The sequence below is a fragment of the Hippoglossus stenolepis genome, chromosome 13, assembly GCF_022539355.2.
Source record: "Hippoglossus stenolepis isolate QCI-W04-F060 chromosome 13, HSTE1.2, whole genome shotgun sequence".
NCBI classification, from domain to species: domain Eukaryota; kingdom Metazoa; phylum Chordata; class Actinopteri; order Pleuronectiformes; family Pleuronectidae; genus Hippoglossus; species Hippoglossus stenolepis.
In genome coordinates, this window is record NC_061495.1 from 16,211,106 (window position 1) to 16,232,865 (window position 21,760).

At 41.7% G+C, this 21,760-nt stretch overlaps 1 protein-coding gene across 5 annotated transcripts; it reads right to left on the reverse strand.

Annotated features, from left to right (window-relative positions):
- Positions 1-85: 85 nt before the first annotated feature.
- dcaf6 (ddb1 and cul4 associated factor 6) lies at positions 86-20,144 on the reverse strand. Of its 5 annotated transcripts, XM_035175293.2 has the most exons (21): positions 19,730-20,143; positions 15,879-15,940; positions 14,571-14,663; positions 13,728-13,913; positions 13,485-13,598; positions 12,261-12,396; positions 11,727-11,938; positions 10,180-10,273; positions 8,909-9,028; positions 8,197-8,637; positions 7,679-7,864; positions 5,834-5,893; positions 4,636-4,840; positions 4,207-4,307; positions 3,637-3,958; positions 3,411-3,452; positions 2,193-2,331; positions 1,836-1,992; positions 1,639-1,727; positions 1,188-1,293; positions 86-1,087 (listed from the first exon to the last, which is right to left on the reverse strand). In XM_035175293.2, the coding sequence occupies exons 1-21, from the start codon at positions 19,824-19,826 to the stop codon at positions 1,029-1,031; spliced, it is 3,021 nt and encodes a 1,006-aa protein (XP_035031184.1). In that variant the 5' UTR covers positions 19,827-20,143; the 3' UTR covers positions 86-1,028. The 5 variants fall into 5 exon arrangements, with proteins under 5 accessions (XP_035031184.1, XP_035031186.1, XP_035031185.1 ...); XM_035175295.2 differs by lacking the exon at positions 5,834-5,893 and having other exon boundaries at positions 19,730-20,144; XM_035175294.2 differs by lacking the exon at positions 3,411-3,452 and having other exon boundaries at positions 19,730-20,144.
- Between the last annotated feature and the right edge of the window lie 1,616 nt (positions 20,145-21,760).

Sequence of the window (21,760 nt, forward strand, 5' to 3'; positions counted from 1 at the left end):
AATCTAATGTGCAAAAATAGAAGCTTTTTAATTAAAACTACATTTTGTTGATTTATTTTTTTATAGAGTCGACATTAACCCAAAATCTTTAAGAAGCCATTTCGCTTTATTTTTTTCCAAATGTTGTAAAAGATAATAATTTAGTAACAACCCTTTGAGAAGAAGCACAACGGAGTATTAGAGCCACTTAAAAAGGAAAACAAATCTGAGATCGAGAACAAGGTCGTAATATTACTAGAATAGAGTCTGAATTTTACGAGAATTAAGTCATAATATTTTATTCAAAATTAGGAGTGCTGTAATCGTTTGTTTTGATCTGCGTCTTTTACAGATTATTTTTATATCAAAACTTTGGAGTAAAACTCAGGCGAGCACAGGTTATACCTGCTTGTAATTTCCTTAAAATGTTTTATTTATCCTTGTAATATTTTGACTTGTATACTATAGACAAATAGTATATAGCAGTAGTATATAAATATATTGTAATATTACATTCTCAAAATTAATATTTTCTTCTTAAATATGGCCCTAATACTCCGTCATAGAGATCCACAGCTTTTTTCCTTATTTTTTTCTCTTCAACAACAAAAATTTAACATTTTTCAAAATGTGTTTTACTGAAACTCCTTGTTCACATGCGTAACTGCCGTAGCAGCACATCAACATCTCTTAGCTTTGTGCTACAAATTCAAAATGTCACACGTTAACACTGATCAAAGTTCACTCTCTCCTAACAAAATATTGCACTTTACATCCTGTCACACCAGCCGCCGTTATTCTCACACATAATATATATATATATACTGTATATACTGACGTCCTTTCCTTTTGCATTCACACAGTTTATCCTCGTACAGAAACATCAGTAAGAAAGTGATCTTAAAAAAACACAAGGGGGCCAAGAAATTGTACTAATTTCCGAAAGGAAGTATTCTACACTATACTTGTACAAATCAGTTTTTTTTCTTTTTTCAAGTGCTATACAGCAAGAAGAAATGATGTTTTCTGTAAAATAAAATCCCAGCAGGCTACTGCTCTTCCTCATTTTCCTGACCCGAACCTTCAGAGCGGTCGCCCTCTTGTCGATCTACAAGAAACAGAAAAGGCAGAAAAACAAGACATTTACAAAAAATCATGAGAAAAGCATGAGAAGAAAATTGTTTCTGTGGTCGGACATGAATATGCACCTGATCTGATGTGGTTCAGGGAGGCCAACATCCGTAACATGAAAGAGGCCGGGACTGTGATTGTGTTTCTCGTTTCTTCTAACATCAGCTCGTTCCGAGTTATGACCTTAAAAGAGAAGGAGGACGACGACAGAAAAGAGGTGTGTCAATAAGAGTGACGAGCAACTTCAATTGGGCGGACGATAGGAAGTGTTTGGAGGGAATATCTAGAGACAATCTTGTCATGAAGGCTACGCTTAGCAGAACGACCTCTGACACTTAGCTCCTCGTGCAGCTACAACAAATAACCACAACTCTGTAAAGAACTGGCTGCTTTATGAGACACGTTTTAATGTTAATAGTTAAAATATTAAAAGTTAATATGCACCAGGAATCGTATAGCTAAACCTAGAGATGAATCTGGCACAGGGCCGGATTTCCACTTCAGACTGATTTCAGTGATCTCCTGTACCTCATTAGCGAGGACTCTGTTGAATGATGGCGAAACTTCCAGCGGCGACCAAACCTTGATGTCGTAGTCTATCCCTGAAGAAGCGAGAACTGAAACAGACCAGAAAATGAAAAAGTTAACGCCGTGGTCGACGTCATGGCGTCCCCTTTAGGTTTTTAGACAGGATGATGAAAGGGTGAGGCTGGGGCTGGACTCACTGGGGTCAAAGGGGTGCGGCTGCAGGCAGTTGACCACGTGGTTGTCGGCCTCGAGCAGCATCAGGTGCTCTGCGGTGTGTCTGTCCCAGATGAAGATGTGGCCGCAGTCGGAGCCGCTCATCACAAAGTTGTTGCCCCAGAAACACGACTCCTTTATCTGCGCATAAAGAAAATGAAAGAAGTTCTGTCAACACCTGACATTATCCTGCCTTCAGCTGTGGCTAAAATGCACTTTTTTTTTATTTACTAATTTCTGAACTAGCTCATTTTTTCTACAAAAAGTCTTACTTTAAGAGGATTTTTCACAAGGTCTCTAAACTCCTCTAACTAATGTGATATAAGTGGCCTGAGGTTTACCATTGTCCTGGAGTTGCGGTGGCCCTTGTAGACCATCTTGACCGAGGGTCTCCTGATGTTCTGGGTCTCGCTCTCCTCCATCTCCCTTCTTTCTTTCCTCCTGCGAAACAGCTCCTGGATGCGAGCTGCCGCCGAGCGTCTGACGAATACAACAATAAAAAAAAAACACGTGTAAATATAAAGCACACAGAAGGAGACTAGACACCCCACATGCTGTCGCTGATGCTCATGAACTCCATGCTTTGAGTTGATGCTGGATTTTTCTAAACCAGTAACAAGCTATTTTAAAACTTGGAGGCAGCCACTTTAAAAAAGAAAAATCACCTGCTTGCTCTGTCATAAAAGCCATTAAACGTGTGGTGCAAAGCGCTGTTGTCGTGTAGTGAGTGGATCACTACACGACAACAGATAAACATGTGCATCACGTGGTTTTTCAAAGACGTCCGACTGGGGGAAATCAAAACAGTCCTTCAGCTCCTTTTCACCAGGATGTCATGCACTCACACGGATTCGTTATTCACTCCTCATTCCTAACTTCTCTCCAGTGTAACATCTTCAAAATGCTCAAACCGTGTTCAGAGTCAGTACTGACATGCACAACACTCTGTTAACTGTGTGTTTGTTAGTGTGAGGGAAACAATCAAACCAACACAAAAACCTTTCTCTTCATTCTACACACAGTGTTGAGTTTTAAAGCTGCAGGTCACGGACATAGACTGTGTGTAAAGATGGACGACTTGACAGCGGCCCAAAAGTTAACCCAAATTATCTTGATCTCCCTCCCCAGGTGGCTGGCAAGAGTTAAAATACATGTTAAATAAAATGTTTCTTAAAGGTGGTTTCTGTCATGTTAGGCGTTTATCACACTAATGTATGTCCAAATTTAAATTTTTCCGCTAAGTCTGGTTAATTAGTTATTTGATGATATAAGGTTGGGGGGAAATGCCATGAGTGACAGCTGAGACTGACTCACGATTGGTCAAGTATGTGAATCGGTGGGACCTCAATACTTTGGCTCTATCCCCCCCATTGCTACTGCACAGACTCTGGCTCTAAATAACATAGATAGTGCAAGATGTCAGCATTTGCATCCGGGTTGCTTAAGCTTGTTTTTGAACAACAGGAGGAAGTGGAGACTTGTCGTCCATCTTTATAAACAGTCTATGGTCACACACCTGACAGGTTAGATGCTTTGAGCTGCCAGTGCAAACATTTTACCTGATCATCCTATCTCCTACTGCAGATCCTCTGGTACTAAGTCTATATTTGTAGTAAAACAGTCAATTGCACAGTATCACAAAAAAAAAAAAAAAATCAGATTACCCACTGTTAAAAAGTGAGCAGCATTTAGATCTAAGAGAAAATCATCTGACATCAAACCCATGAGGGTGTTTTCCTGCTCGTAGAATATGAAGAAACGAGAGTGACATCTTGTCTGACGTACCTCTGTCCCTGTCCTCTGAGCCTCGTTGATGGGATGAGGATGGGATCGTCATCGCTGTCATCAGAGTCCTGGTTGCCCCGTGCGGGCTGACTCTGGCCCTCCCACTCTGATGGGAGCGGGCCGCATTGGCTCTCCCCGGTGGGCTCCGCCCTCCTGCAGCCTCCGGATGTGTCCTCCGCACCCTCCGGCTGACTTCTCTCCGCGCTGCCCCCCTGAGAGGAGCCCTCTGCCGCGGCTGGAGCCGTCGAGCTGCAGGAGGCGTCACACGGTGGCTCTGCAGAGGCGGCCGGCAAACTCTGCTGCCTCGAGGGCTCAGAGGGAACTGAGGGCAAAGATATTATAATTGGTCCCTTTCAACTACTTTTTGTTTTTACTCCTTATTTGGATTTGCCTTGTGTTGCTGTTTTCTAGTGTCACAATAACCTTGTTTGTATAATTCACTTAAGTTCAGAAAAAAAACAATACTTAAAAAAAAAAGAGAAGTGTTCGTTTCTGACCACAACAATCCACATGCATCAGTGATGTAGGATGTGAGGAGTGAAACTCAAGATGCTGGAGGAGACGACTCACTTTGCCCTGATGCTGAACTCTCCGTCGACACACTCGCTCTGCTCTGTACAACCTCAGATGTTTTGTGAGCTCCGCTGCCCATAGTGCCAGAAGTGCTGCTCCTGTAGGAGAAAAACCACAGTGATTGAGTCCCTCAAGCTTCTAATGTGTTTTCAACTGTTCCTCAATAAAAAAAAAAAAATTCTTACAAGATCGATGTTGCATCTATATCTATAACATTTGTGTCAATTTTCACATACAGAACAATTCAGAGGGGGAAGGTTTTGTAAATCAAGGATGCATCACTGAATGTAGTTATAAGGAAAAAGAAACTCTGCCCCCTGTTGGTCAGCTGTAAATATCACATGTTTTCTGGAATAAATAACTACTGTGTAAACAAAAGACAATTTATGGATTCTCTAAGTGAGACTCTCTCAGCCGATGACTCACCACTCATCAGTGAAGTCCAGCTTGATGGTGCTGGTGGTGGTTCCCTCTGAGCTGTAATGTAGGCTAAGGACCGGCTCTGCTGCACTGGGTCGACTGGTGCCAGTCGAGGTGGAGGAGGTTGGAGCGCTGCTGCTGCTACTGCTGCTGCTGCTGACTAGTGCAGATACAGATTCACCAGGAGGTGAAGCTGCAGGTTCTGCTCCTCCTGAGACGAAGACACAAGCAAACACAGTGTTATTGGTGTGGTAGAAAAATACCAGTTCTTGTGTTTAAATTAATAATTTTGATTAAAACATGTAAAACATTTCATTCAACTATTATTCACATCATGTAAAGCACACTGGAAATATGCAACCATCTGTTGCATCACTTCCCATCGATTCAAAGCACTGAACACAGATGGGAACATGCATCGCACATTATCGGAGCAAACACACTGTAACAGACAAGAATCGACGACCAGCAGCCACAGCAACGAGACGGAAACACACAGAGACACAAGTTAAAGGCTTTGAATGATCGTTACACACCTCGGTTTGTTTATAACAATCAAGTCACAGAGATTCAACCTGGACTATATTACACTTTTTTTATTGTCACAGAGATTTTGGAGCCATGTTGAGTTTTAAAAAATGTCAACCTTAGGCAAACAAAAATATATTTTCTATTTATACTTGTTATAAAAATATGAAATAACAAATCTCACTAATAGAACAAATTAGGTTAACATCTGCAATAATTGGTTACTTAATACATTTGTAAGTAAAGGGACATTGTTTTTAACTTTCATGTATCAATAAGTATCAGTCGTCCCCCTCCAGGAAGAACGGTTTTTTTCATGTTCCGTTTGGACATTAAGTTGCACAACAAAAAACACTAGAATTTTGATGAAAAGTGTAATTGTCAATAAAAAAAAACTTTGTTGTTGTTGGTGTAATTGGGGTGAACTAATCTTAACAGTTAAAATAAATTTATTAAGTCAGTAAATAAGTCAATATTCATCTCTATTGATGAGTTATTATTTTGTATTATCTGTGGTGGACAAATAATGTGAAAGTAAATCTGTGGATGACAAAGTATGAAAAGACAGAGAGTGAAGGCAATGGAGGACACACTGAAGAGGTTCAACATGAGGAAAGGTGTTTTTTAGGGTGAGGAAGACAAAGCGAGTGGCAGGGTGGTGGGGGAGAGGACGCACCCTGCTGTTCATCAAGAGTCATGGATCCCAGCTGTTTGTTAACCACAGACGAGGGGGAATCTGGAACACAAATGAGACCCTCTGAATATTGGACACAGAGGTCAAACCTGAGCGCTCACACAGTCAACGAGCAAGAGCGTTTGAGACAGAAAAAACAAACACGATCCAACGCCAAGCAAGGGAAGCTGTAAAAATCAGCAAGTCTGATTCAAAACAATAAAAATGACAAGTTCACACGTCTACTACAGAAGTACTATTTTACCACCTCCGCCAAGGAGGTTATGTTTTCACCCCTGTCCGTTTGTTGGTTTGTTTGTAAGAAGGATTACACAAAAACCACGGGACAGATTTCCACAAACATTGGTGGAAGGATGCAGTGTGGGTCGGGGAAGAACCCTTTAAATCTTTGTGCAGATCCTGGAATTTGTTTCCCACTGTCTTTAACATTGCGAAGCATTTTTCAGCATTTTCCCCTTAACTTCTCAGAGAATGGAATCAGGAATCCATTTCTAATGAAATATGGTTTCATAGGGTGACTTTTGGGCCTTGGCGGAGGTATCCACTCTACTGAGTGTCATTCTAGTTTATCAATGATTTAGACCTGTGATGTTAAATAAGTCCGGTAATCACAACCATTAAGATTGACCTATTCTGAGATCAATGCATTACCAAGTCTGCAACATGTTTTATATGTATAAAATATCCTCTGCTCTTCCTCTATAGTGACAGCTGGTTTCAACTTAAACAAGCAATGACTCTTTATTCTCTCACTGAAGCACTGGTGTCAGATTAATTCCTGTTTGAATAAAACAAGAAGCTCCTTTCAGACACGAGACCTCATGACATAAACATGACGACAATTTCATACTTTGATCGCGTGTGCAAATAGGACGTTCAACACGGCAAAATGTTGAAGTCCGGAAACAAAAGAAATACCAGCACTCACTGCCTATTAGTTTTTTTTATGTAAACTGCATGGATGAATAAATCAAAATCCAGCCACTTGACACATTTAATAGGAGAGTGCCAAATGAACATATTGTCATTCTATGCTTGTGCACATTAGAGAAATAAGCACTTGCATTTGCTCTCTAATAAAAAATGAAACTGAGAATGTGGTTTTCACTTTAAGAAGCATTTGTGAGCATCCCAAGCTCACTGTGGTCATTAATTAAGGCTCAGGCTGCAACATTTCTATTTAAAAACCACCACTGATGCAGCCTGAGAATAAGCTCATCCCTTCATATGACTACTTTAAACCTTATACTATCTGAGCACCACATGCCAAATGTAATTTGAGTATTGTCGCTCTTTGTGTGAAGCTTCCGTCATTTCACATCAATGTTCCGTGTCTGAAAAGGGCTTCAGTTATGATTCTCGAGTTGCAGTGACATCAAACCAAAGCGAATCAGTCCCTGTCACACACACTGGTGTGTATCATCAAACACGGGTGAACAACCACATGAGCCATGAGGATGCCAAAGCAGAGAGTCATACGTCAGCTGGTGCCACTCCAACCGGAGAGTTTGCAGGTGAGAACTCAAGCGACAGGGGGAGCGATGGAGTGAGAGCGTTAGTGAGTGAGGGGCTGAACAAACAGCAGAGAGGCGACAGTGGCACCTATAGGGGTTAATAAGTACAAGGTGCATTATTGAAAAATGAAAAGGGGATCACTGTGGGATTAGTGGTAAGTTCTGGCAAGGCCGAGTCTCTCTACAGCATGACTGTCTCTTCAAGCAGACATGTCTGCTGAGCCTAAGGGTAAGATGGCAGGGGAGGGGGGCTCAGGCGGACAGCCCGTATGGACAGGCGGGGTGCTGTGGGGAGCTTGGAGGGGAGGGTAACCTGTACGGGGTGGCGTCTCAGCAGCGGCAGCAGCAGAGGTAGCAGCTCTTTGTGACTGTCTCGCTCTCTCTGCAGAGGAAGAAGATGGCCCCGCCCGCTGACCGCGTCCCGGGGGGTCGGCCAGCCGAAGTAACCTCTGCAAACGCCTACACACTAAACTTATGGGAAGCCGGTGGGGACCGTACTCTGACAGAGAGGCAGAGGAGAAGAGGGAGAGTGAACGAAGCGATTAGCAGACTGAGAGGAGGAGGATGTGAGGAAAAGGTCAGAAGCAGAGAGTCAGGCAAAGAAAATGAGGATGAGGAGGAAGAGGAGGACAACAGGATGCTGAAGGAGAAAAAGAGTGGAGTGAGGCAGCTGCTTGAGTGGAGAGGCTCCAACAAACACACACTTATACACAGAGTTCACCCTCCAACTACTGATAAGGAGAGGATGCATATTCACGTAAAGAGTAACATTTCTGTGACTATTTGTGAAAACTTGACAGGTGACTGGTGTGTGTTTTTTTAACCTTTTACCTGAGAGTGCAGCTTCTGAGGTGGATGCGGCCGCCGGCGTGGGGGTCCTGGTCGCATCTGCCTGACTCCTCTGCTCTGAGTCAGGGGAGGAGGTGAGGGGGGAGGTGGAAGGGGCCGAACTCTCCACTGACGTGGAGCTGGAAGGAGGAGGTGCTGTGACTGTTGATGAAGACCCTGAGGAGGAAGAGGAGGTGGACTTAGGCATGGGGGCAGCAGTGGCGGTGGCGGTGGCAGCGGCGGTGGCAGCAGTGGTGGCAGCGACAGTGGCGGTGGCGGTGGCGGTGGCAGCGGCAGGAGCATCGGGGGTGGCAGCGGCAGGAGCAGCAGGTTCCACTGAAGTGTCTGTCGTCACAGGCCTCTCGGGGGCACTGGAGCTCTGACTGGAGTCTCCTGCAGGGGCAGCTGGAGGATTTGACGAGGCCTCGGGACGGACGGCTGTTCCTGAAAGCGAGAATAATAACAGATACTTTGTCAGCATGGAAAAGGTGTTCCCTAAAGCTGCTTTCAGACCTGCACTGGAGTCTGGACATTTTGCTGGAGGGGCTATTTGTGAGAACGCATATGTCGGAGTCAATTGCTCCGCAACCTTTCTGGCCATCTACCCTAGTTAAATGCCCAGGAAATGTCCGAATGAGCCCACGTGAGAAAACAACAGGAAAAAGTCCAGAAAATTCCTAGCGAGCGAGTGGGCCTGTGGAAGACGTCCTCTCACCTCTGGGCCGTGTCTGTGGTCGCGTCCCTCTGCTGCTCTGAGCCTCGCTGGCCTCCTCAAACCAACGAGACAACATGTCCGACATCCTCTGCATCAGAGATACGTTTGGGCTCTGCTCACCTACAAGAGTGAAGGAAACAAAAAACACCGTAAGATGTTGTCAACTGTTACATCTTAACTTCACAGAACATCCTGTTGACATGCAGTTTCAAATAGGAACCTGCTGCAAGAACATAAAGTTGATATTTCTTTTTCCCTTAGAAATAAAATAGGAGAGTTAATTTCACAAAGTATTGATAAATGAATGGTAATAAGTTGTAGCTACACAAAACAGGGACCTTGTTGGTGAAGGAGCAAAATAACAAATCATTTGAAAAACGAATAAAAAAACTACAGATGGTGAGAGTCCGACCCAGGTGATTTTACCAGTTTGCTCTCTGCTTGGGAAGGGGATTTTTGTTGTTGTTGTGGTAATTTTTAATGTATGGTAATTCTGAACCTGAGAAAATAAAATTTCATCTCTCTGGTCGCTTTTAGCGATCACCGCTTCAGATTTTTCATTTTACTCCTGGAGAACGACAAATTTCTCTTTGCAGATGGGACAGATGGACAAAAACACAAGCTGGTAAAGTCTATATTCTTATATTAACAATTGATCACACGTAATGTGAAAGGTATCATTCATAGTGACAGTTATCCTCAGTTCTGCAGAACTTTATGGTTTATGGCTCCAACTTTACTACTTTGGTTCAGTGTCACTGCTCTCACAGTGCTGATCTGAAAACTACCAGCTCAGCACCAGACAGGCGACAGACACACGTAACGACTGGCTGGTGAACATAATGGAGCATTAAGCAGCTAAAGAGCTTCATATCTGGATTAGGAACAGATGGGGACATGAAACAGAGCTAAAACCAGAGTGAATACTGGGCTTTAGTTCTAGAAACACAACTCCAAATGAACTGTTAAAAGGATAAAAACCTTTAATTCAAGTTTGTATCTATTTAGGTTAGCACATAGCACGGGTTCAGCACAGTTTGGTAACAGTGAAGTAAAAGAGGGAAAAAAGCATATTTTTATGCTCTGATTTTGCAGCATAATCAGGAAGTTACTGGGTTATTCTAAAATACAAAAACGTGTGAGAAAATGAATTTATGATGAGCAACATCTAACAGTAATATGTAGTTGACCTTGTTAAATTTTCTCAGGGGCCTGATGTGTAATTTGAGACCTCTGCTTTAAACTAAACATACATGTCACTGTGATCTTACCGTCTCTCTCCCTCTCACTCTCCGGGCGAGCTCGGGGTCCAGTGTCAGACCAGTCCCCTCGTAGTCGGAGGCGTTTCACTGGAGGCTGCCTCAGCTGGGGAATCACACACACACACACACACACACACACACACACACACACACACACACAAACACACACACACACACACACACACACACACACACACACACACACACACACACACACACACACACACACACACACACACACACGGAAATATTAGAAGCTTGTCAGTCAAAGCAAGATCAAAATTAGCTCCGCTGCCAAAGCAAAACACTGCACCACTGACAGAGGTCAGTGTCCTCTTTTAAGTGCCCCCTCCTTCCTCACTGCACGACTGAGGTTGCAATCACTTTCCAGTCCCCTGGCTCTCACTGCTACAGGGCAACAGGCTGACGGCCAGAAATAGAAAAAGGGGGTCTTAGTGCAGCGACTATCAACTGCTTTACTTAAGAAATGTCATCGGTCTGCACATGGGCTGGAGGTGGTGAAAGGGAGCAAGAGGATGAATGAAATAGTAGCAAGGGGGAAAAAAAGCCCCTGAAAAAAATGGGGTCACAGGTATAAAAAAAAAAGGGGAGGGCTGGGTAATGAGCTGCTTCTTCTTGGCTGGCACCCCCCACCCCCCTCGTCCTGAACTATTTTGGAGGACAGAGGAACACTGCCTGCGTCAGTCGCTGAATTTGGAAAGGAATGTGTGTGGTGGTTGCATCTCGACACAGCTGAACTCACCACGAGGCTTTGAAACGCTGGCACCATGATCCAGCACATTCACTCACATGTGCAGCAGCGACTGGTTCTCACCATGAACACCTATGTTTATCTGAGGTCCAGTTTTCCTGGCTGTTCATTTATCTGATCTCCAAACTCAGCCCTCAACCAGACAGATATACAATGACCAAAATAAATCTAAGAAAATACTCATGCTGTAGATTCGATTTTTTACTAATTTTCATGTTTTTCTGTCCTTCTTCATCACTGCACTTCTTCCCCCTCACCTCCGTCCTCCTCGTCTCTCGCTCAGGGTCATTTTGCTCCATTCACTGCACTGCATCAGCCAGTACAGATTTAGCTCTGATGTCCGCAGTGCTCTCAAGGAAGCAGACAGCAACAACAAGCAGACATCGGCTCTGTTCACAACAAACAATCCTTCCATGGTCCCCACAGGTTGTATCCTACTGACTAATGATCCTCAGGTCATTAACTTTAGCTTTAATATTTTGGTTCACAACCGAACACCTGCAAAACCAATTATATTCCCATCAGCCTCAGTTCTACTTTGCATTTAGCTTACACACTAAACCCAGGTAAAACAGGCTAAGATCAAAGTGACTACAAATCAAATAGTCAGTGGGATTTATCCTCAGGGCACCATGAATATCTGAATAAAGTTTTAATGGCGATCATTCCAGACATTGTTGTGCTATTCATGTCTGCAAAGCTAAGCCGCTAGCACGACTAAAAATACCCGCCAGGACTCGTGTGATGTGTGATGACTCTACTCGAGTCTTTCCTGCGCGCTCACCTCCTCCCTCCTCTCCTCGGACGGGCCCTTCAGCTCCCGGGCCTGGTCATCTTTGGGATTGAACAGGTAGATGTAATCGGAGGAATAGCTGACCAGCACCTCCTGCCCGTCCTCGCTGTAGCAGAGAGACGTCACCCGGCACGACTTGTTGGACAAGTGAGCGGGAACAAAACGAACGCACATGCCCGTCGTCCCCCGGCCCATGTAGTTACCTGAGGAAGAGAAACGGTGAGATATTCAGAAACTCTTCATGTCTGCTTCATCCCCTCCATCTGTCACCTTCACTTACTAATGAATAACTGCAAAGGCCAATTGTGACAATAATACAAAATAAAGATTATTAGTAATACAAATTCCCTTTTATGGTTATGTGAACCAAATTTTTTCCATCTCAAGAACATCTGTAGTCAATAAGGGATTTATAACTTGATCGTTCAGATGTTCTCGACAAATTCAATCACATCCAAAAAGGCAGCACAATTCCACTTTATCAAAAATAAATATAGAGACTGCAGAGTGAATAAGTGAATTGACCTGTCGCTCTGGTTCCCAGCATGCGTCTGTCGTAGATTCGCACTGAGCTGTCGGAGCAGCCCACGGCCAGATAATATGGCACCAGTGGAGAGATGGATATAGAGGTCGCTGCCCTCCGACAGTTAATCAGGATGTCCTGGAATCCAAGAAAACACAATGTGATGAACTTTAAAGAGCTTAAATATGAATAAAATAAATATTCTGCTCAGAAACAAAAGAAGTGGCACTTTGAGATTTGGGGTATTTGCAGATAATTGTAGATAATCACAATATACACCTAGTTACCAGTTTATTGGGTATTTCAAGATTAAACTAAACCAGTCTAATGCAACTGTCTTAAATCAAATCTTACCTTCATTAAGGTAATCATTTTTTATGTTTTAAAGAGAAGTTGACTTAACTTTATGGTTTTTAAATTGTACAGGATTATTCTGAGATGTGTTTTTAATATTTTGTCACATGTTGATCACATTCATATCAGTGGGGTTAGACCAAAGGATTAGGTCCAGACAGATGGACGGACGGAGAAACAATTAGGTCCAGTTGAGCAAATCGGAAAAATACACTTGAAAATAATTGTAGTTTTCCAGCTGTGGACGTTCAACTTGTAACACTGACATGTTGTAGGATAACTAAGAGAGAGAAGTAAGAGGGTCTGCTAGCATGAAACACGAGAAGAAGCAACACAATCTGGGAAACACACGCACGCACACACACACACACACACACACACACACACACACATCCATCTTTCCATCAGGCACTGGGCCTCCTCTGATGCAGACTGGCCTGAAGCCAAGAAAACTGGATCACTCCAGAGACAGAAAGATGTTTGGGACAGAGAGCAGTGCTGAGGGCAAACTTATAATCGGAAATGTGGTGGACAAAATCTTCAATACTGCTACTACGTTCAATTGAAAATGCAGAAAATTAAATTAAATACAGAAAGGATACAGCAAGATCTTAAGTCATAAAAAAGATATAAATATTATTATAGAAAATATACTTTAAAATATTAAGGGATTCAATGATAGTTATTCATGAACTGCATGATGAAGGCCAACGATCTGGGAAGAACATAATATTATTGTCATTGTAAATGTGCCATATTTTTAAAATTGATTTTAAAAAATGATCCTCTCGTTAATCAGTAGACATTGTTGGAGACCCCGGTGTGATTTCTGCTCTCTGAAAGGAAAACAGATATCACAGTTGTCACCGTACATCTTTGCAGTCTTCTTTATTGCAGCTCGTCTTCGTGCGAAGATCGAACCATCGCACCGTGCCGTCCTCCCCGCATGACAGAAACGTGTAGGGGTCATTTGGTACCGTCATAATCTGAGGAAAAACAGAACACGGGGGGGAACGGAAGGTTAGAATTAAAAAACAAAACTGAAAACATAAGTGAGATATGTTATTTCTACAGCACAGGTTCTGTGTTACGTTGACATTTCTCTGGTTCAGTACCTCATAAGCTGTCCCATAGTGACAGGTGAACTGGCATTGTCTGTTGAACTCAGGACTCTTCTCAATGTGGGTGTAGTAGATGATGCCATCTCCCGAGCAGGAGATGATCTCCTGATCGTTGGTGTGCGGCATGAACTTCGCACTGAAGATGTTTGCCCGATGACCTGAACGTATGGATTTCTTAACCTGAAGAAAAGCAAATACGTGAATGTTTGTTAGGACAATCTTTAACATACTTAAACTACCTCTGAACATTTAAAAAGAAGAAATACTGAACTGAATTCGATTTGTTTCCTGAAAACTAAATTTGTAAGAAAGAGAAAGTATGGATAGGTTTTTAGAATTTGACTAAGGACTATGAAATAAAAGTTCTGATTTGTTGAGATTTTATTCCACGAAACTATTATCAGAGAATCACAACAATGCTCAAGACATGAGGTGATTCTTCCACTTTTTATCTACTTTTTGTGTGTTTGTTTTAGGGCAAACAAACACTAAGGAAAAACCATTTCAAACACTGTCTACAAACACCATTTAGTGCCTCTTCAGGTATCTCAGTGGGATCGCTGGTAGCTTGTTACAGCCAGGTTGGGGGTTTGACGGTTACATTTTTGGGGATATTAAAAACATGTAAACTTTGTAATAAAATAGGCATCCAAAGCTTTCAGTATAAGTAATCTACCAGTGGTCAAGTGCTACCTCAAGCTGTTAGGGTTCAGCTACTCTTCACAAATGGAAAACAAGGATTTTACCTCCTTTTCTTGTTCCTGCGTTAAAAAAAAGTCAGAGTAAGGTGGAACTGTGTATTTAACTGTGATAACTTCTTTATTGATTAAGACCTACCTTCTTGTTGTATGGGTTCGTAATAACCAAAAATGTGTCGTCTGATCCCGACAGGATGTATTCGCCTGTGTCGTTCCAGGATATCGTGTTGACCTGTGGAGACACAACAACTTGGATGAAGACAAGACAGACATGCAGTTTACATTTAGACTGAAGTATTTATTAATTCATTGTTTAATGATTCCAGTTTCTCGGACATGAGGATCCGCAGATTTCCTAACTCTACTCCTCACTGTAAACTGATATGGAACAAGCAGTTGCAAGACATCACATTTCACATGATATTTTATAGAGGATAAACCATGTGGCTCCCAAACTAGACGTCATCCCATAAAATTACATTTGTTTTCCGAACCTGTGCTTCTTGTGAGGTATTGTGTACTTTCAGTATTGCAGGTCTCTAAGATTATTTACAAATATTTACTTCCCACCATGAGTCAGCAGGAATTCAGAGACATTCAGACCAACTTTCTCTTCTAGTTTTTCTTTTCCCCTCTGTTTATACATTCAGCAGTGACAGGCCACGGTGCATCAGAAGATCCAGCTCTTAGTATCCATCCTCTGCCTTTTAGTTAATACTCCACTGGCGCGCTCTCTATAATTTATGACTTCCTGTGGAGAAGCTGCTGCATCATCTTTTCTTCTAAGCTGCAAACTCATTTGGCCTAATATACCTGTGTTTGCAAAACGCTGATTAACCTTGTTATAATTTACAGCATGAGGGCCTGAAAGGAAATCTTCAAAATAAAAAGACCCACTTGTTTCCCAATTTTTGCTGCATATAAAAAGAAAGGAGCAAACGCACGTCATTTAAACAAATATTTCCAATTAAAACATTTTTCTCATTTGTTAATTGACTAATTGTTTCAGCACTTTTCCAATAATTGTCCTGCCTTTAACAGCCCTTAGTTTTAACATAGAATATCTCAGCTCGTCTATATATAGATTAAGCATCTAATATATTTCTATTATGTATTAAATAAATATTCCTCTGATCCTGGTTACTGTAGCAGTTCTGATTTACACAGGGCAGACATTAACTGCTTGTTGTTGTTGTTGGGGTGTTTTGCTGGGACAGACAGCCGTGCTGATACTGAGACAGGACGCGTGACTGTTAACCTGTCAGCTTCAGGTTTCTAAAAGGCATTAACCATCTGACCCGGAGTCAGAGATCTGCTCTCTGTTCGGACACCGAGGTCTCAAACTGGCCGAGGAACTGATGAGGGTAAAATATTTCCTTGCAAGAGGACACATGCAAATAAAACAGGAACAACAAAGAATAGATATAGAAATATGTGCAGCACTTACACAGCCATCGTGTACATTCAGTGTCGCTTCAAGTTTAAGCCTCTGGACAAATTCTCTTCTACCTGTGAAGAGAGAAAAACACAAATTGTAAAAAAAAATGTCAGATGTTTGTATCATATTGTTTCCCCGTCCGCCCATCTGTCTAAATCATGCTGCTGTAAAATCAGACTATAAATGCAGGAAAAGAAAATAGTTTTATCTCGGAATCGATTCTTCAGGACGACGTTATCACTTATTTGTGATTTTTAAAAGACTTTCATTTAAAAAGATATTAAAAGTTAAAAACCTGTGGGATTTAAACACAGATTCCACCTGTTGCTCTGTTTCAAGACTCTTCCTGGTCGTGATCATAACTGTTTACACGGAGCATGATACATTATTCTAACAGTACCCAGGTTTCTCGTCATCTGTGTTGTGTCTTGATTTCACATCATCTCAGCCCCTATGTTTTTAATCAACAAGGAAGATCAGGTCTTGACATGTCACACAATTCTGTCTTCTATCAGTGCCCCAATATCCAGCATAAAGCTTTATATGGTTTTCTGAAACCAGGATGCACAGAGCGAGGATGGTCCCTCCAAACCCCTGATCTGATCAAAACCAGGATACTACCACACAAACACAAACTGTTTCACTAATAGACTGTGGTGGAATTTTCTGTTAGTCTCCGGTTACAAATTGTTATTGATTAATCTGCTGATTCTTTTCTGGATTGATATATTATAAATGTAATAAAATGATGAAGCAGCTGCAACTTCCTTCCTTCAAGCTGCTCGTGTAGTTTGTCTTTTTTTTTTATGATAAAACAAACGTCTTGTAAAGCAGTTGCACAAGTTACAGCGAGAGTTGCCTGATCTATTGGGCAAACAGGTCTGTGTTACAACCAGAGGCTGTATATACCCAACCTGCTCCAGCAAGTTTTATAAGCAGTGGAGGAATTGTCCTCTGACAGCGGCAGAGTAGGAAAAGGCCTGACTTGTGCTTTATATAACTGACAGTCAAGCTCACACTCACAGGGACTAACATTAATATGAATACATATTAAAATGAATCTATAGATCAGATACTGACCCATTATCAGACTGCTTCCACAAGATGTTTTCATTTTGATGTATTCACATTTCCTATTTGCTCTTTTATTATGTTGGGATGTTTCGTTTTATAAAATATGATCTGATGGTTTTCACTCAAAAAGGTAATTACAGCAAATGCACTCTTTATTAACTTGCTGGTAGAAAAACAAGGGACGATACACACGTTGGTTATAGATGGTAATATGAGCTTTGTTTTAGAGGCTCTGTAATGTCACACAATCAATCAGCTTTTTGGGTAATTCAAGTAAGTGTTACCCAAAAAAGAATACCCATGACACTGTCCCAAAGCCTAAAGTGACATCTTATAATCTCCAAAACTTCAATTTACAATTGTACATCATGTATAGCCTGTGTTTGGCCAGTTACACATGAGAGAAAGAAACTTCTGGCAAATGTTGGCAAATGTGGATTTAATGTTTACATTTCTAGTTTAATGATACATCTGTGTCTAAATGTTGTGTTTGAACATATCCCTCTTTACAGTCTGTTTTTGTGTTAGAGTTTTTTAGTCTCTAATCATCATGTGAAACAACAGCCAATGACAATAACAACTCATAATATTTCTCAAGTTCATGAAAAGTCCAACAGCTTTGATCTGATGAACACATGTAAATGTGCAACACAGATATTTTCCTCCGGAAGTTTCTCTGGTGGAAATTAATATAGACCACTACTTGTTACCCCCCCACCCCCCACCCCCTTCTTCGAGCTAAATATAACCCACAAGAGCTCTGACCCACACCTCTCTGCATGTCTCCTCTACTCATGCACAATAACAGCTCACACCGTATCAGTCCTGCTAAATGCAGCAGTGACTAAACCTCAGTGGCCCCTGCCCCACCTCTGCAGGCTTGTAAATCTTCATTCAACCACTGTCAGGTGCTGACTTTTTGACACACTGCAGACGAGCCCTCAAAGCCTCTCTGCCTGCACCAGAAAGACAGTCCTCGGTTTCCTCTGCAGTCACCTCGACTCTTACATGTTGTTCCCTCGCGACCAGCACGGAGACTTACATCAAAATCTATACCGACACGTCTTCAATGAGGACTATATATATCCACAGGAAAACTCAGACTGGTTCATTATTTAGCAATTGTCTGTGTAACCTCGTGCAATCACCCACAGGTTATGAAATAAAAATACAAAACTGCATAATATTTATACACCACATTTTTACAGCTACTTTTTCACATTCAAACACCTTTCAAAGTGCCTTTCAGGGGATCCAGTACACTGACAAGTAATAATCAATCAACACAATGCATTTACTAAAACGTTTAATTAATTAAAATGTATTAAAATATTGTTTTTGGTGGGGAGTATTGTATGATGTCTAGGATTGGGCAATGAAAGAAAGAAAATATTGGAAAATGTAATTATTACACTATAAAAAAGATTAATTATATGTCTATAAATCACTTATGCATTGTGCACAGTGAGGCGTTCCAATATATTAACTACATACACGCGGCATCTATTGCTCCTCTGTTCCGTCCTGGGAGCGGGGTCCCTCACATGTGGCTCTCTCTCTAGAGGATTCTCAGAGACATGTCTTGTCTTATGAGAATCATTTTTGATTGATTAATCTACCTCAGATTTGCTAAATGTTTAGCTGTTCATCAAGAGTTAGTCATTCTCTGCCCATAAGAAACTCACTGAGGAGCAAACATCTGTGTTTAAACTTCACAGACATAATCAAGTGACATTTATTGAGATAAAGGTCAATGTTGACTAATATGAACATTTTCATCTTGATACAGTTATTTGGGCCATATATGGTCCGACCCTACCGATGTGATGCTGTCATGGTTATGACAATCATTTGTAGTTTGGATACAAGACTTAAACCACACGTCACAGCTAAATTCCCACAATCAAACATGAGGCGACTAATCCCTCAGGGAACCAGGGAACACAGTAGGTGGGAAATGATCTTGTTTGTATGATCATTGTCAATATTTAAAAATATCATCATCTTGTCTGACAAGTTCAACACTTTACGGATTCTAAAAATAAGAAGTGCACATATAAGCATCTATGACTGTTTTATATATATATTTATATGAATGACGACACTTTATGATGCTGTGAGCATTTTTGAACTGTACACGTTGTTGTGCACGGTTTCATTTCCACTGCCAACAATTTCCCGCATAACTGAAAACACTTTAAACGCTTTAAATGATCGCTCCCTGTTTTGACTGTGACATGTCTTCAGGCCATGTTGCGGGTGAACTTCAGAGTTCAGATAGTCTGGTGGTCTCGCCTGCTGACGGCTGCTTTGCTCTGCATTATCCACCTGCGCAAAATCCTGCGATTGCACGGAAATTGCATCCATGCTGCAATTCGTGTGCAAGGTTCTGTAATCGGTCAAAGATATATATATATATATATGTGTGTGATGTTGTCCTGGCAGAGAGCTGCAGTGCTGCTGTAATACATAAACACATAATCCCATGTATGTTGCTGCTTTAGCTGGGAACTCTCACGTGTCTTCTCTGACTCCACTTCATTATATTTACATGTGGAGGGGATGTGCCCGTGCGGGGCAAGCGGCGGCAGCAGCAGCAGCTCTCTCGTCTTATATAAGAACAACACAATGCACACGAAGAAAAAGCTCAGAGGCCATGTTGAGTTTAGCTGTCACTTCATCTGACTCCTCTGCCACACACGATCACACAACAACACATCCCCTGCTCGCCTCCTCCTCCTCCTCCGCGGCACCGCTAGCATCGCATAGCTTCCTTTTGTTCTTACCTAAGTAGTTGGTCCTGATGGTGTTGGGCTCGTTGTATCCAATCAGGCGTTTATTTACATCCCAGACCAGGTTCCCAGAGCAGGACATCGTGACCATATGTGCTTTCAACTGACAATAACATTGAAACTAAGCGAACCGCTTTCCTGTCGATGTCGCCTTGTCTCTCTATCGTCGGCTGATCGTGGGTTCTGCCATGGTCCGCGGGGACGGGGCTAACGTTAGCTAGCTGCGACACTCGGTGTTTGCATTGTCGGTTGAAAATCAGACTCGCTCCGGTCCTGTCTCCACGGTGCTGCTCGGTCGGTGCGACCCGTTCCCCCGCTCACTGGGCTGCTAACTGTCCGGGCTGTTAGCCTAGCCTGGTTTATTCCTGCTCGCAGACAGCGGTCAGCTGTGTCCACACAACGCGAGACAAACACACAGGCGCTCGTTTTAGCACACCGAGCAGCGGACGGAGGAGCGGGGTGAGGCACGGAGTCGACCTTAGCTGGAAATGTTTGACTCTATTACCACAATAAAAGAACAGTATTTGTATCTTAATAGATCAGGCTAGGAAGATATATTATTTTCATCTGCGTTTGTTTGTCACAGGGGCGGAACCAGGGCCTTGGCCAGGGGGCACTGGCCCCAGCTGAAATCTGAATGACCCTTCAAGTGCTCCTGTCTTATCAGTGGTCATTAAAAAAAACATAATAATAATAATAATAATAATAATAATAATAATAACTCAAGTCTGTTCCTAAATGATACACATGAATGTTAGTTCTAATATCACATTTATTACATTACATATCATTTAGCTGACGCTTTTATCCAAAGTGACCTACAATAAGTTCATTCAACCATGAGGGTACAAACTCAGAACAGCAAGAATCATGTAAGTACATTAACTTAAAAAAAGCCAAACTACAAGTGCTACATGTAAGAACAATATATCAGTGCAACTAACTTTTTTTATATAAACACCAGAGTTGACAATGGTTATTAGACATCATCTTCTTAACCAAGGTATTATGAAATAAAATCTACATTTATGGGTTAAACATTGCTCATAATGCCACTTCTATGGAGAACCTAAATCCCTGAACCAGCACATTGTCAACCATTCCGAGACGTGCCTCTTCCTCCCCTGCCCCTCCACATCCTCAGACACAGGGGCAAAAACATAACCTCCTTATTTGGAGGTAATAAAGCAGGATGTATTCTATCAGGGTGTTTGTTAGGTTTTGTCAGAGGGGGCCCTCTATAAAATAAGGCCACTAGCAGGACTTACCATAATATTTAACTTTAGAGGTGAACATTTTACACCAATTATAACAAATTTGCAAAGATAAAAACAAACAGCACCAAGTGAATCTGCCTGTTTGGAGCCCATGATCCCTTTTGTACGTTTATTTATAGAGCTCTTCTGAAAATATTCTGTTGTAGACTCAGAGTAAAGGTAAATCAATAATTCGTCTAAACAAAGATTTGGGGGGGCCTCGCCTGACCGGAAGGAAAATCTAAATAAGTTATTATAGTAAAGTAATACAAAAATCTCAAAATATGATAAATATTTTAGATTTAAGCATTAAGCACTTACATGGAGGGTACAATCAAAATCATACAAGCGCAAATATAAGAAAGGAAAATACAAACTATTAAATGTGGAATATCATGCTTGTGTGTGTGTATGTGTGCGGTTGGTTGGATTTGAGATGTTTTGTAATATTTAACTGTGTGTGTATATTCTATTTAAATGTGTGGGATTTTACAGAGGTGATAAAATCAACACCAACACTATATTTGTTTGTAGAAGAAATTCATTCAAATCCAAAAAATAGCAACAAAATATTGACAACAAAATATTTAAATATTCCATTCAAGTGTGTCATCTTTTAACAAAAAGCACAGTTATTATTTAAATCATTTTTTTTATCGAAGAGGATTATTAGTACCCACCCACTTGGGATATACCGGGTACAAAAAGTAGCACCGCAGTCTGAACCAATCATATTGAGGTTCTGAGCTGGCCGGCCAATGAGAACAGA